General features: G+C 43.7%; 1 protein-coding gene across 1 annotated transcript in view; it reads left to right on the top strand.

The window, feature by feature from the left end:
• TRPM3 (transient receptor potential cation channel subfamily M member 3) overlaps positions 1-16,512 on the top strand; it is a 714,222-nt gene that overhangs the window by 575,376 nt on the left and 122,334 nt on the right. The window contains exons 13-16 of the mRNA XM_030193857.1: positions 4,827-4,862; positions 5,028-5,168; positions 8,704-8,733; positions 12,664-12,953. Coding sequence (XP_030049717.1) covers positions 4,827-4,862; positions 5,028-5,168; positions 8,704-8,733; positions 12,664-12,953 — 497 coding nt within the window. The remainder of the gene's footprint in view (positions 1-4,826; positions 4,863-5,027; positions 5,169-8,703; positions 8,734-12,663; positions 12,954-16,512) is intronic.

Raw genomic sequence — 16,512 nt, 5'->3', positions numbered from 1 at the left:
CCCATTTAATTGTGGTCTTTTTCCACAATATGTAGCATGTTTTTCTTTACTCTTAGCATAAGACAGGAAACTATACAATCTGCGAATACTTGCATTCCTATGCAAGAGTTATTTTTCTAGTAATATTATTCATTAATCCTTAAAAAAAAATGTTTTTTAAAGAGCTTTGCTTCCTTTCAGCAGCTTCATGTATAATCTGCAATTTGTTATGTCCATTTAGTAGACAATGAGCGCCCTCTAGTGGATTTTCTCCCAATATATTCTGTGCTTTCTTTTTACCTATGTCAGGATCTGCTTTTTCATGCATAAGAAAATGAACTGAAAAGCCATAATTTGATTTAAGATGCTGTTGCTTTGAAAAATGCCTGTTGTTCAGCAAAATGTAAGTGGATAGATTTGCAGGTTACAGTGAACAGGGGCCTGGGATCAGGAGTCCTTTGTAGTCAGTGGATTATTTATTTTGATTTCGCTCATGCCTAATGTGATTTTAAACACTATTTAAACTCATTTTAACTTTTACCTGGTTTTAAATGTTTTGATAACACTAACACTGTTTGTGCAATAATTACACCATTTGCACTTTCAGTGTCCATTCCACCTTTACACTGTAATCACAAAACTGAGAATCCTGTAACATCGCAGCTGATTCGCTACTAGAATTTTAATTACACATTACCTTATTTTCCTTTGGATTGGCGCTAGCTTTCCTGAATAGGTAGGTCTTTAATGATCTCCAGATAATCTTGTGGACCAAGGTACAGATTTTGAAGGTGATACGTTCTTTGATAGGGTGCCAGTGCAGTTTTTCTTGGAGGGGTTCTGCAGATTTGAAAAGTGATTTACCGATGATCAACCTAGCTGCCGTGTTTTGGGCTGTCTGGAGTTTCTTTATGAGGAGGGTTACCCTCCTCTGTACATTTTCTAGTTCTATCTTTTTTGAGATGGGATGACCAGAACTACACATAGTTCTGCACTCCATAGTAACATAGTAGATGACAGCAGAGAAAGACTTGTACGGTCCATCCAGTCTGCCCAACAAGGTAAACTCATATGTGCTACTTTATGTGTGTACCTGACTTTGATTTGTATCTGCCATTTTCAGGCACAGACAGTAGAAGTCTGCCCAGCACTAGCCCCGCCTCCCACCCACTAGCCCCGCCTCCCACCACCCGATCCATTATGGTATTCTCTTTTCCTCTCCAAACAAATTTCTAACAGGGTGATGGTGAGCCTGTGGCAGTCGGTGTTATTTGAAACACTGACCACCGTGGGTACGAATACCAGATATCTGGGTCTTTGGCAGCACCTAGAGATTATTTGAGTACCACTGATATTCACTGAGGAACCCGGATAAGTAACTTGCTTTAGTTAGGACTGCTTTACCTGTGGTCCTCCGTGCCCAGGGGGGAGATGTTCAAAACTAACGCCAGCACCAAGAAGTACTTAGTGCTTGATTTGAGTCACGTTATTGTTCGCAGAATGCTCAAAGGCTGGGGTGCGGGTGACGGGTGTAAACGTGTGTGCTAAACATTGCCGCAAATTGTATTGAAATGCATTTAAATGGATGAAAATGAAGTCAGTTAGTATTCCTTCACAATGCTTAGAGGACGGCACTGCAGTGCCCAAAGGAAGTGATGGTCTGTAATGCTGAAAATGTACTGCCAGTTCAGGGGCGGTGTTGAGGGGTTTGGGGAGAGGGTTTCCTGTCAATCTATCACATTAAACTGCCAGCTTTGTCTTCCTTTGGAAGCCAGAGGAAGTCCATGCAGCTTCTAAGTGCTGACAGTGAGAAACAAACGTGTGTAGTCCATCCTAAAGCAAAAGTGAAAGCACACTCCCCCCAATATTCAAAAGCACTTAATGGCCAGGATTGACACCTGACCGGTTAAATGCCCCATAACCGGCTATCTGGCGATATTCAGTGGGGGGTAGCCAGCTATCTCCTGCTGAGCATTACAGGTGAGTGGTTAGCAGATAGCTGGTTGTATCAGCCAACAAAACTGGCTATCCGCCGATTTTCTTCCCCACTTTATTGGCTATATTTGGCCACGTGAATATGTGGGATATCTTTGGCCAGTTAGAATTTAACCGGCTAAGTCTGAATATGAACATAGCCGGTATCTTCTAAGCGGCCAAAAATAAACCGGATATTCAATGCCGGTCACAGGAAATGGCCAGGTTAACTCCCACAGTCTGAATATCGGCCCCACTGTGCTTAAATATGAGTCAAGTCTGCCAAAAGATAACGACGGTGTCCGATTGAAATTCACTGCAAGTCAGTGGTTTTTCAAATACAAGTCTCATTGTTCTGCATTGACTCTTTTTGTGTTTCAACTGTGAGTATAAGACCCCTGGAGCAGACGGCTGTGTTCCGTCAAAACACGGCCCTGTGTCAAGTCAAATTCACGAGTGATGCTGAATAAAGTTTGTTACAGTATTTGGATTTTGTCTTTCAGGGGTAGAACAGCCCTGGAAGCAACATACTACTACTACTACTACTATAAATCATTTCTATAGCGCTAAGGGATAAGAGCCCTAGGATTGTTCTAGTTGAGTTCCTATTTGGGATATGCCTAGGGGAAAGGTTAGGGGCTCCTTAGGTCCAAGTTTTGCAGGAAGTGTTTTTTTTTTTAACGTTTTTCTGCCTACCAATCAGCAGGCTGAGCTGAGGGCCCTTGGAGTCTGGGCTCCTAAGGACTAACATAGTCAGGGGCCAAGTCAAGGAGCCATGGACAAGAAGGGGATGGGAATACCCTTCGCCAGAAGGACCCAGAACTATCAAGAGCAATTGTGGAGGAAGCCTTTTCCTCAGAAACAAATTCCTGCCATCTGTATGATGAGGCCCTGATGTAGAAAAGTTTGCAGATGTCTGGGCGCGTGGCTTCTACTGCGAGCGTAATACCATGGCATGCAAGAAGCTAATTGTATGCAAATTTTATGTGCAAGAAACCTGCAGCAAATGTGGGGGGAGTATGCTGGATGCATGTGCACAAGGATTCGCGATAAGCGCGGCTTCTCGTGCACATTTCCAAACCAAAACCAAACATGTCAGCACACATTGGCACTTGTTTTTGTGAGCCTAAATATGAGGCTTGCACAAATTGTTTGCACTTGAAATTTTTGAGAGGCTCATATTTAGGAGCAGAAAAACTGGCTTCGACGTGTGCTTTCCTTTTCAGCTTTGTTCAGACACGTGCACATGTTTGTTACTTACCATCTGCCTTTAAAACTTGCACGAGCTTCCTTCCGCTTGCATAATAAAACAAAACCAGCACTTTAATGTAAACAATTGACAAGAAATCTTCTCTGCAAAACCTTCCACACCATCCTGGACCATCATGGAAAATTTCTCGCATAGTGCATGTGTCAAAAGTAGGTGGCGTACTCTCTATATTACACAGACTATCTTGACTAGCTCGATAGCATACATTTTAATACAACCTGCACTGCGTATTCCTGCATGAGCTAACATCTGCGCATAATTCATCTCTGCATCGGTACGTACAATCTGCGTTCAACCCACGGGAACCCTGCGACTAAACCCACAGTTGCTTTCTCCATCAGCCCCTCAGTGAGGAGCCAGTGGTACAGATCTGGAGCAAACAGCTGAGGTGTGGGTAGAGAGGTACCGTCTAGTCATTAAGAACAAGAGGAACTGGGAGAATGGAAATAATCCTAACAAAAATGTCTTAAGAGAACTGTAAATCTGGTTTAGGAGTTTACTTCAATGAAGGTACTGATATCAACAGTTTTATCTGAGTTTGTTCAGTAAAGTGGCGTTTCGGTTACTCCCCAGTGTGTGCTGTGGAGTTCATTGTGGACACTGGAGTGGAGTGGAGTGTGGACACTGAGTTGCTAGTCATGTAGGGCCTTGGAGATAGTCTCCCATCCTTGCACCCTCTGGAGCCAACAAAATACAAAAACGTGTTCTTTAGCCCCATGGATCCATCTAGCTGATCAGGGGACTCACAGGGTAGAGGCTACCAAAATGGCAGTGGAGGGGACCTGCGGTGTTTTTGTAGGCCCCTCCGGACACCGACTACACACAGTTTTTACTGTATGTTCAACTCAGTTTCACTCGGTTAAAATATATCACAGCTGCACTGCAAACTCTAGCACAAGTAGTGAGAGTTTCCTTCCCACTGATTAGCTCGAGTTATCTGCAGCAGGGCCCATAGGATAACTGCAGATAACTTGAGGTAATCTTTATTAAAAGACCCCCTAAATCTCATTGTCTAACACAACAGTCAGAAGCTTATTATAAGCAAGGAGAAGAATGGATTTTTCAAGTTATTTTATAACAGATGTCCTGAGAGACAGAAGATGCACAGGGAGATAAAATAAGGTAAGCCAGAAAAAAAAAACCACCCTTGTTCTGTGAAAACCAGGAAGCCCCGTAAGGGGGAAATGTTTGCTATTAAAATGGGCACTATAAGATTCCAAATTAAAGTTAGGGTTGTATATTTCACTTACATGAGGTTAACTAGTCAGGACATATAGGCTTATCTGAGAGAATATTATATCACATATTTTGTCACTATAATGAAATTGGGTCTCCAAAGACAGGCAAGAGAAAACTCCGTATTAAAAATGCCAAGCCAAAGTGACCTTAGAAAGAGATTGCAAAATGCAGAATACATAAGCGGGTAGGATGAAAAAAAAAAGCTTCAATTTAAACAAAATAAATCCTCATGTAAGTGGCTTTGCTATGCAGTAGTGATTTTTTTTTCTAGTTGAATTGGCTACTACCATTTTTGAAATTGATAACATCTATTACTGTCATCAGTTGCTGCACCTTCTTATTTAACTTATGTCTTCTCTCCAAGCGCGAATATCCAGGTTTCGGTTGGATCTATTTTAAGGTGAATTAATTAACCAGCCTAATATCCTAATGCGTTTCCTTGCATTTTGATTTCTTTGCTATTAAATAAAGACTATTTCATTTGTTGTTGTAGTGTTTACACAGTGGTTTTATCCTTTCTGTTATTTTGTCTTGCTTGTTTGTCTGCCTGCCTGTTTTTTAACAGGGAAACCTGCCTCCCGACTACAGGATCAGCCTGATTGACATTGGTCTTGTGATTGAGTACCTCATGGGAGGAGCTTATCGCTGTAACTATACCCGAAAACGATTCCGAACTCTCTATCACAATCTGTTTGGACCTAAGCGGGTAAGAGCGTGGGTTTCTTTGACTACTTAACTGCATTATAAGCAATGCAATGTGGAATTTGGACAGTGACCTATTATTCAGATCACTTTTAAAGTAAGGGTGTCTGGTTATTGAAAACAGCTTGTTCAGTGAAGCAACAGTCCAGCAATGAGCGCCCTTTGTTCAATGAGTAAAGTCAATGTAAAATAATGGTAGAAGACTAGACTTGTAGAAGTCAGTATTCAAAGAGATCTAGATGATAAATTAGGAATGATCTGGTTCTGTCAAAACATTTGGGAAAATAAGCTAGCTTACTGGCTATGGGAGGAAGTTAGCAACGTGGGCTATCATTAAAATGTGTTATTTTACTGTTAAGCCCAGTTATTAGTAATTAGGTCTCACTACATAAAATGAGATCTGGTAAAATGACACATCCTATCAGTAGTCCACATTAATAACTAGGCTCCTAAATGTCATTAGGTGGATAAATTTAGCTGGTCAAATTTTGGGTGAGCCTGGGGAGTAGGGTTAATGCATGGGATGATGCTGGGTGGCTAGTGCACATTTTTCAGTTCTAGCTATCTAATGTGGCTGGTCAATCTAGACACTGAAAGAGTAGGCCTAAATCTGGACAGTCAACCTCCCTCTCTCATGTAACGTTTTTGAAAGTCACATACGGTTCCTTCACCTTTGAACCCTCCTTTCCGATTATATATTTTTTGACTCCCCACTCATCCCGTACATTCATATCATCCAAATAAGGATAAACAGCTAGTTACCTGATATTTTCCGTCACCCTCCTGTCCCAAAAAAGGGATTCCATGACATACCTGCTGACATTATCATTTCTTATGGGAGAGGGGTTATTTCCAGCCCCTGGGTTCTTTTGGGGTTTTTTTAAAATCCCATTAAGAGAAAAGGTGGAAAGAAAAAGCAGCTGCAGGGATCCTTTGTGTTTTAGAAATATCATTAGGAGGGGAAATGGGGAGGAAGCAGGTAGCCTGGGGTGGGAGGAGGCAACTCTTCTAAGGTAATGAGCCAGGAGGAAAGGAGATAAGGATCAGAGTGCCTCGGGCAATTATTCAGAATTAAGGAGCCTGAGGGAAGGGGTGTCCTGCTGTGCTGGAGCAACTTTGAAATTGAAACCATCCCATAACTGTTTTTTAAGAGGAGTAGAGACAAGGTCGTGGCAGCCATTTTGACAATGGAGTCGGCATGGGCAAGACCAAGTGGGGATCGCTCTTGCTCCGACTGCACCACTGATTGTGAGTGGAGGGAATGGGGGCTGCTCTAGTTTGAGGGAGAGGAAGGAGTGGGGGCTGCTCCGGTTCAAAGGGGAGGGAAGTAAGGAAGGAAGGCAAAGAGAGAGGAAGGGGATGGTCTGTAGCACTGAGTAGGAGTGGCCAAATTCAGCCAAAGCCAAGCGACAATATTTGGTCACAGGTTCAGTTTCGGCCAAAACTGAAAAAAAGTGGTTTTGATCACACTCTGCCTAAGGTTAATTGCCTAAAGTGTGTGTGTAAAGTGTGAATTCTATAATGGCAGTGATGTGTGTAAGCAGTAAGCATAAGTCTGTAGCTCACACATAACAAGACATCAGCACTTATGCTAGCTGAATGGCTGGTTTAAATGCTTGTGCCTAACTGACAGTATTCTTTAACCTGTGCGGATAAGTGCTAGGCGCACCCCTGACCCACCCCTCCCCTAAATGTGCTAAGGTTATAGAATGCCAAGTGCAGTCACAAATGTCACTGCTAATTAATTCCAAGCATCACCAATTACCTACAGTTATAGCCATTTCTATATTCACACCAATTAGCACCTAATTTAACAATTCAGCCCACACATAACTGGCAATATTCTATACCCAGCATGCACAATTTTACACGCTAAACACAAAAATAGATGCATGAGATTATAGAATTAGGGGGTAAATGCAGAATAAAGTTTGTTACTGGCAGACAATGTGATACAGTTAATTATCAAAAGACTACCGCAAAGTGGAGGAATGTAGAACACTATAGAGAAAGGATGCTGAAAGGGCAGAGTAGTGTGGTCAACAGGATAGTTCCTGAAGTAGACATATGGACATTGATGATATATCAACACAAGTTTATTGCATAAATGGTCTCGACAAGGCACCGTGTTTCGGCTAATGTGCCTGCATCAGGAGTCTAAAAAAAGACATTTATGGCATCTTAAAATCAGAAAAGACAACAAACCAATAACAGTAAGAAGAATAATAAAAAATAATATACAAATATTTATATAAGTTAAATGACAAATAGATGGTGTACACATAATTTGCAAGTATTGAGAGACTCTATACTTCGCAAACATTTTATATGGATCAAAGGACACAAGATGGTGTTCACATAAATGCACTGGGGCAGAAATCACAGCTTTAATTGCTAACATGCAAAAGGGTGGAGGATAGGTAGAGAATGCACAGAGAATGGGCAGGGGTTCCACCTCACAGTTAATGCACGATAACTATTAACATGGCAGATAATGTCATACAGTTAACTGTATGCTGAAAGGGCGGAGTAGTGTGGTCAACAGGACACTTCCAGAAGAAGACACGTGGACGATGACACAACCCAAAACTCTCTGTAAAACCAATTGTATGTTCTCTTCTACCTCCAGCATCCATGACGAATTGTAAGCCACATTGAGCCTGCAAAGAGGTGGGATAATGTGGGATACAAATGCAATAAATAAAATAAATAAATAAATATATCAACACAAGTTTACTGCATAAATGGACTCGACACGGCACCGTGTTTCGGCTAATGTGCATTCTCTACCTATCCTCCACCCTTTTGCATGTTAGCAATTAAAGCTGTGACTACTGCTAAGGTGTCAATTTAACAGCTAACACAGCTTAGTAAATGGGCCCTATAGAGCCCTGTGCAGAATCCAAGATTTTTGTCTCAGTTGGGCCTAAAACAGGCAATTGAAGAACTTAGGGGTCCTTTTACTAAGCTGTGTAATCGTCCACGTGCGCCCAATGCGCGCCAAAATGGAGTTACCACACGGCTACCATATGGCTCTTGCGGTAATTTCATTTTTGGCGTGCGTCCGATAAGAGCGTCTGAAAAATATTTTTTATTTTCGGATGCACAGAATGCAAGCATGCCAAGTGGCATTTGGCACACATGGGTCATTACCACCCGGTTACTGCTCTTTACCGCTAGGTCAATGGCTGGCGATAAGGTCTCTGACCCAAAATGGACGCGCGGCAGTTTTCATTTTGCTGCAAGTCCATTTTCGGCAAAAAATTTTTAAAGGCATTTTTTTTGTAGGTGCGCTGAAAAATAATTCTGCGCACACCCAAAACACGCCTCTATCCTACCGCAGGCCATTCTTCAGTGCACCTTAGTAAAAGGACCCCTTAATGCTCGTATTTTATGACACGGAGCAAGAGAGGGGTTCTTGTGTCATACTTGTTCTCATAATTGTTCTTTTAAGTAAATTTCAACATTAATTGAAGTACAGTGATTTTATACTTTCACAGATAAATATAATAACTAATACTTGTGTATTTTTTTAACAGCCAAAAGCTCTGAAACTGCTAGGAATGGAGGTAAGTGATTATTTTTATTAGATTGAGAATTTGCAGTTTCATTTCATTTTAAAGGAGAGAGGTGTGGTAGCCATGTTAGTCCACTTTTAAAGGTAATCAATAGATATAAAACAAAATAAAACATGGAAAAGAAAATAAGATGATACCTTTTTTATTGGACATAACAATACATTTCTTGATTAGCTTTCGAAGGTTGCCCTTCTTCGTCAAATCGGAAATAAGCAAATGTTGGTAGATGACAGTATATATGAGTGAAACATCAAAGCATTTCAGTGACAGTCTAACTGCATGGGGGTGGATAGGTGAGAGTCAGGGAGACAGGAGAGCATTTGTATTGCTCTTATGATGAAGGAAGCCACTTCCATTTAATCGCTTGAGTTGCATCATGGTTTAATTGCCTTGGGAGCTGCAGCTTCTTTGTGAACATAGAGGAGTCTCTATTATAGGTATTGCTAAAGGACATGTATTCAACCTTGGGTTATATAGGCCTATAGGGGGCAGTTCTATAAGTGGCTGTCCTCTTTTAGGTGTCCCAATGCAGTGCAGTAAGAGCCCATTCTTTAACAGCAACTGGGCAGCCGGATTCCATTATAGAATGCTAGCAGAATCCGGCATCAGCACATCTAAAATCTAGGCTCCCTCAGTTAACACCAGCCATAGATCTGCTGTAACTGCAGGCACCTAAATGCGGTGAGGATGCGTGAAACATACAGTATTCTGTAAGCTTAGGTTTACCATATTTGCCATGACAAAAAAGAGGACACAAAATATAATTCAGCCCCGCCCCTATCACACCCCATCCCACCCCCTTGTCACACCCATGCTCCGCCCCCCTGTCACACCCCTGCACCACAGTGTCACCTTGATCCCCCCCCCCAAGAAAGCCAGATTCCCTCCCTCTCTCCCATGTATGTCCCCTCTCCAGTCTTTTTTTCCAGCCTCCCTCCACCCACCCACCTTTTTTTTACAGCTCCCTCCCTCCCTCCACCCACATGACTCCATTCACATTCCCTCCCCTTTCCTCCTGTACCTAGTTATCGTCATGCCCTGGTGGTCTAGTGCCATTTTCGGGACAGGAAAGAACCCCCTCTTTCCTGCCAATCGCTGCCGCAGACCTCTCGTTCCCGGCACCGCTTCAAAATGGCTGCTGAGAGTCATAGGAGCCAACTTTTCAAAATGATTTGGGGTGCTGAATTTGTTTTTTTTTACCGGTGGTGCATTCTCCCCTCCCCCTCAACCCCCTCCCCCTGTCCCCCCCTCAACCACCATCCCCTCAACCCCCTCCCTCTCCCCCTACCCCTCCCCCCTGTCCCCCTTGACCCCCTTCCCCCTCTCGACCCCATCCCCCCCTGTCTCCCTCCCCCGTCCCATGCCCCCCTCCACCTCCCTCCCAGTTCCAGGCCCCCCTCCCTCTGAGTTCCAAGGTCCCCCCTCCCACTGAGTTCCAGGGTCCCCCCTCCCTCCCTCCTTTCCTCCCTCCCAGTTCCAGGGTCCTCCCCCTCCCTCCCTCCCAGTTCCAGGGTCATCGTCCCTCCCTTCCTCCCTCCCTCCCTCCCTCCCTTCGAGTTCCAGGCCCCCTCCCTCCGAATTTTAAAAGTCATCTATTTTACCTCGTCGGGGTTAGGGCGGCAGCAGCGGTAAAAAGCATGCAGGCTCGGCTCGGTGCTTAGTTTCATTATCCCTTCTCTCTCTCTCAGCTCTGGCCCCGCCCTTGCGGAAACTGGAAATGAGGGCGGACCAGAGCTGAGAGAGAGAAGGGAAAATGGAGCTAAGCACCGAGCCGAGCCTGCATGCTTTTTACTGCTGCTGCCGCCCTAACCCCGACGAGGTAAAATAGATGACTTTTAAAATTTGGAGGGAGTGGGCCTGGAACTCGAAGGAAGGAGGGAGGGAGGGAATGAACTTCTGGTGGGTGAACGAACTTCCGGTGGGTGAAATATTGGGGGTGCTCAAGCACCCACGGAGTCAGCGCCTATGCTGAGAGTTCAAGCGGTGACCTCGCAAGACTTCTGCGGAAGGAGGGGAGAGAAGGACAGGACACAAAACACCCATTTCCCCACCCATAACCATGTGCCTTTTCCCCTGAGTGTATTAGAAGTTTGGCGCACATCGTTACAGAATGCGCTTAGCGAGTTGTGTGTCTCAATTCTAATCAGTGCCAATTAGTGCTCATTATTGCTTGTTAAGTTCTGTTATCAGTGCTCATTAGCTTGTTAAGCTTGATAAACTATGTGTATTGTTATAGAATCTGCGCTGATTTTGTAATTTGGCTACCAAACTTAGCCGGCGATGCGCTGATATCGGCAGATAGCGGATTATAATGTGCGATAAAACCAGTTATCCGCTAAGTCATTGGTTCCCAAACCTGGTCCTGGAGGCACCCCATCCAGCAGGTTTTCAGGATATAGATTTGCATGCAGTGGAGGCAGTGCATGCAAATCTCATTCATGAATATTCATTGGAGATATCCTGAAAACCTGACTGGCTGGGGAGCTTCTAGGACCAGGTTTGAGAACCATTGTGCTAAGTGTTAACCAGCGATAGCCAGCTATCTCCTGCTGAATATTGGCAGATAGCTGGCAAAGTGCCATTTAACCGGCCAGAAGCCGTTCTTGGCCTGTTAAATGGTTTTAAATATTGGCCAGTAAGTGCCCAATATGTAAAGGATTTATTCTTCTAAATTGGCCTTTTTGAAAATTTACAAGAGCTAAGTGCATAAATTTTTACTCAAAATTTCACTGAACTCTTAAAATTAAGAGCAAACATAGCAGGTGGCAACTGGTGACCAGATAAAAGTTAATACAGCAAAAAGGCACTGCAAAGATTCTGCCTAACATTCAATGGTTTATATTAATGTCATAGTTAGCCCTTCTGTACTGATCTGCCCATTAGTACAAGCCGATTAGAATTTCTCAGCTGTTGCTTTAAAGACTTATGGGTAGACCAATAGCATGGTTTAAGCAGGCAGGAAAGGCTCCTGGCCATGTAAATCACACTGAGCTGGCCAGCTCCCAATATTCAGTAGCACTTATCTGGGCAGTGCCACTGAATATCAGCTCTGACTGTTGCAGTAGTGTCTAAGCATTGCCAGGGTGGACTAGGGTTAGCGTCGGGGCAGTCACGGAAGTTATGTGAGCACCAGTGATATTCAGTTCAAGTTCCCTCACACATAACCAGGCAGGTAGGACTGTGTAAACAGCAATCCTAGCTTTGCCAAGTTAGCTGTGCAGGTACTACACTGAATATTGGCTGTACCTGTATAAATTTGGGGTATCATCACTGCTCACCTGGATATTCAATGGCAGTGCCTGGACACGGCTTAGTATTGAAGTGTTTTAAAAAAAAATGCTCACCACTGTCAGCTGAATATCAACAAGTATGAGGAAAGGCTAAAGCAGCTAGAGCTCTTCAGCTTGGAGAAAAGAAGGCTGAGGGGAGATATGATAGGTCTATAAAATAATGAGTGGAGTGGAACGGGTAAACATGAATCGCTTGTTTACTTTATCCAAAAATACTAGGACTAGGGGGCACGCAATGAAGGTACAAAGTAGTAAATTTAAAACCAACCATAGAAAGTATTTCATCACTGAATGTGTATTTAAACTCTGGAATTCATTGCCAGAAAATGTAGTAAAAGCAGTTAGCCTAGCGCGGTTTAAAAAAGGTTTGGCTAGCTTCCTAAAAAAGAAGTCCTTAAGCCATTATTAAGATGGGCTTGGGGAAAATCCCTTCTTATTTCTAAGATAAGCAGCATAAAATATATTGTACTGTTTTAGGATCTTGCCAGGTACTTGCAACCTGGATTGGCCACTGTTGGAAACAGGATGCTGGGCTTGATGGACCTTTGGTCTGTCCCAGTATGGCAACACTTATATTCTTATGTATTATTCATCATTAGCTGAAAATAGCTTTTCCCTGCTTGTGTGACAGGATGACATCCCCATGCGAAGAGGAAGGAAGACAACTAAGAAAAGAGAAGAAGAAGTGGATATTGATTTAGACGATCCTGAGATTAACCACTTTCCTTTCCCTTTCCATGAACTGATGGTGTGGGCTGTCCTCATGAAGCGTCAGAAGATGGCTCTCTTCTTCTGGCAGCATGGAGAAGAAGCTATGGCCAAAGCTCTAGTGGCCTGCAAACTCTGCAAAGCCATGGCCCACGAGGCATCTGAGAATGACATGGTGGATGACATATCGCAGGAGCTGAATCACAACTCCAGGTTGATTTACTTTCCAACCTCTGTAGAAAATACCACAATTTATGGGCTGGGGAAGGGGTAGTAGGGGGAAAAAAAAGATTTGCAGATATGGAAAAGTGCTTAATTTGCTAATAATACACAGAGAATATTTAAAATGCAGTATAAGAAGGAGGTTTTTAAAAATTAGCTTTGAGAATAGATTTCATCCAGAAAGTTAACACAAAGGACCCTGGAGACCATTGGACATGTATTCTATAAATTTAAGCATGCAAATGGTTCAGAGCTGATATATTACCCAGTTCCAGGTGGGAGATTTCTTGGCCAGTCCTGGTTTTAAACTTACATCCCGAAACAGTGCGGGATTTGTAGACCCTGATACACTAGGATGGAGTTGCTAGCAATCCAGGGCTGGCCTAAAATCTACCTCCTGGAACTGGTTAACTTGGAAGCTCTACTTGTAAAAGAATGAAGGGGATGATACTGGAAGAAACCAGAACAGCTGTCCCAGAGGCAGTGCCTACAGCAAGACTCTAGGAAAGATCAGGGGGCATTAACAGACCAGGGGGGGGGAGGCAGCCTCGAGGGATTGGGAAGATGGTGGTTGAATGGGAAGAGAAGCTGGCAGGAGTAGAGAATGACTGGGATAGAATTGTGAGTGTGTGTGTTAGGAGAAGAGAGTATCAGGATGGGGACAAGATGGAATTTTTTATTTATTTTATTTTATTGCATTTGTATCCCACATTTTCCCACCTATTTGCGGGCTCAGTGTGGCTTACAATACATTGTAAATAATGGAAATACGATTTGTTACAATTCAGTTATGGATTACATTGTGAGAATTTAAGCGAAAGCAGAGTCAAGGTATTGTTAGGGAATAGGACAAGGAAAAGAACAATGGAACAATGGAAGGAGACAACTGGAAATTAATAGGGTAATAGAACCTTAGCAAATGAACTAAGAAATAGAGTCTGGAAAAGCAAACTTTCATTTTGTTTACACATATCGCATCGTTTAGGAGGGACCTCCAGGGCTCGGGGCATCATTCAGTTTCTCCAGCATCAGTCCTGCCTCTTACATTGAAGTCTATTTACTAATATGGTCCCTGCTTTAAAAAATAGTGAATATGACTGCTCTGTCGGGACATATTCAGTATACTACAGTCCTCATTTAAAAGAAATCTGTGCCCTCTGTGTCCAAAGCAGTATTTCAAAACTACATGGTAAGTGGTAACATTCAGTGTAGCTAGTATCAATTCAACATTATATTTAAAATGTGCTAAGCAACTTCCTAGCATAGGGAATATCCGTGTCAGCAGAATAATTACAAATGATCTCATATCTGCTGAATTCAATTGGTTCATAGTGACTATGATGTCACACACTAATTATGAACCAATCAGCTTTTACTTTGTGCACCTCATTTTAGAAAGGTTTTTCACATGTAAAACTTCTTTTATACATGGAAAAGGGGCTTTTCTAAAATCACACAACATTAGATGCTCATATAAATATGTTTGTTGTCACTAAAATGCTTGCTTGTACATGTACTGCACATAGGCATTTCTAGGGGTGAGGAGAGTTGGTATGTATGTGGGTGCTTTATCAAATACACTTGTTCAACCATACAATTCAAGCACACATTTATGCCTGCCATACAGCAGGTGTAAATTTGTGTGCATTCTAGATGCTTATTTTATAAAGGTACGTGGAGGGGCATAATCGAACATCGCCAGCGAAATAGATCGCTGGCGATCTATTTTGGCGGCGGTGCAACAGCTGGCCGGAACCGTATTTTCGAAAAAGATGGCCAGCCATCTTTTTTTTTGATAATACGGTTTAGCCCGGCCAAATGCCAGAGTTCGCCGGGGTTGAGATCGCGATAATGGAAAAAACTGCCAGCCATCTCAAACCCGGCGAAATGCAAGGCATTTAGTCATGGAAGGAGCCAGCATTCATAGTGCACTGGCCCCCCTGACATGCCAGGACACCAACTGGGCACCCTAGGGGTCAGTGCTGTGGACTTCAGAAAAAGCTCCCACATGCATAGCTCCCTTACTTTGGGTGCTGAGCCCCCCAACCCCCCCAAAAAAACCCACTACCCACAAATGTACAACACTACCATAGCTCTTAGGGGTGAAGGGGGCAACTACATGTGGGTACAGTGGGTTTTGGAGGACTCCCATTTACCAGCACAAGTGTTACAGGTGGGGGGGATGGGCCTGGGTCCGCCTGCCTTAAGTGCACTACGGTACCCACTAAAAGTGCTCCAGGGACCTACATACATGCAGGCCTCTAGGACTTATTGCTGCTGTATAACCTTGGCACACCAGTTGAGACCTGAAGACTAATCTCTTTGAAAAAGTCCTTTATTTGAATAAGCACGTTTACTCACAGTTAACTGCAGATCAGAGGTTGTGCCCCACTGGCAAAGAGTCTCCCTGGTACTGAGATTAGCAGTAGGTCAGAGCTGGCAGAATGGTGTACAATGCCCTCTTTCAGCAACATTCAAGGTAATAACTAAGTTCTCTAACGTGGGTAACACATGAAAGGGATCTAAAACTGGCTGACAAAAATGGCCACTACCTCATGGACTACCGGAAACAAAACTGGACACACTCTGACCCAGTAAGCAGGGGGAAAAGCACCATGAGAGTAGAGCCCACAACCCTACACCCACCACAATGCATTGCTGATGTGACTCTGTAGTGCACCTAACAGAAAAGGTGTCACATTCACCCGAGAGCCACATCAAAACCAGGGAATGGCTGTCAGAGGATACAACACATTCTGCTGTCATGGAGGTGGGTACGGCATTTGAGGCTGGCATACAGGCTGGCAAAAAAGGTTTTTAGTTTTATTGTTTTAGTGTGGGAGGGGGTTGGTGACCACTGGAGGAGTACGGGGAGGTCATCCCTGATTCCTTATGGTGGTCATCTGGTCAGTTGGGCCACCTTTTTGAGGCTTGGTCGTGAAAATTAAAGGACCAAGTAAACTCAGCGAAATACTGCTGAACGCCGCTTTTTTTTCCCATTATCCGCGAAAGCCGGCCATCTGGTAACCACGCCCATACCCGCCCATGTCCCGCCTTCGCTACGCCGCTGACACGCCCCCTTTGAACTTTCTCCAGCGAGACGATGGGAAAGCGGCGATGCTGTCAAAAAAGCCGCTTTCGATTATACCAATTTGGCTGCTTTTGAGAGATCGCCGGCCATCTCCCGATTTATGGCTGGCGATCACTTTCGAAAATAAGCTTGATAGGCACCTAGGTTGAATTTTGCCACTAAACATACAGGGTCCGATATTCAAACTTAATTGGGTAGTGCCGCTGAATATCATCATTAATCGACCATTTTGAAAATAGGCAGGATTCTGGAGGAGGCGTTGGAGTGGAGTCCTAACTTTGCCCAGTTAGCTATGTGAGTACTGGCACAGAATATTGGTCGGCACCTACATAACTACCAGTTTGTGACCTGAAGCTGGTCTCCCCTCCCTACCCCCAACAAAGTTCAATTGCTTTCCCGGCCCTTCTCCTAAGTCACAGCAGCCCTCTCCCCTTCCCCTGGACTACCTTAACAGGTCTG

Source organism: Microcaecilia unicolor, chromosome 2, assembly GCF_901765095.1.
Source record: "Microcaecilia unicolor chromosome 2, aMicUni1.1, whole genome shotgun sequence".
In the NCBI taxonomy this organism is placed as follows: domain Eukaryota; kingdom Metazoa; phylum Chordata; class Amphibia; order Gymnophiona; family Siphonopidae; genus Microcaecilia; species Microcaecilia unicolor.
The sequence above is the reverse complement of the archived record's forward strand: the minus strand, read 5'-3'. Positions and strand labels throughout refer to the sequence as shown.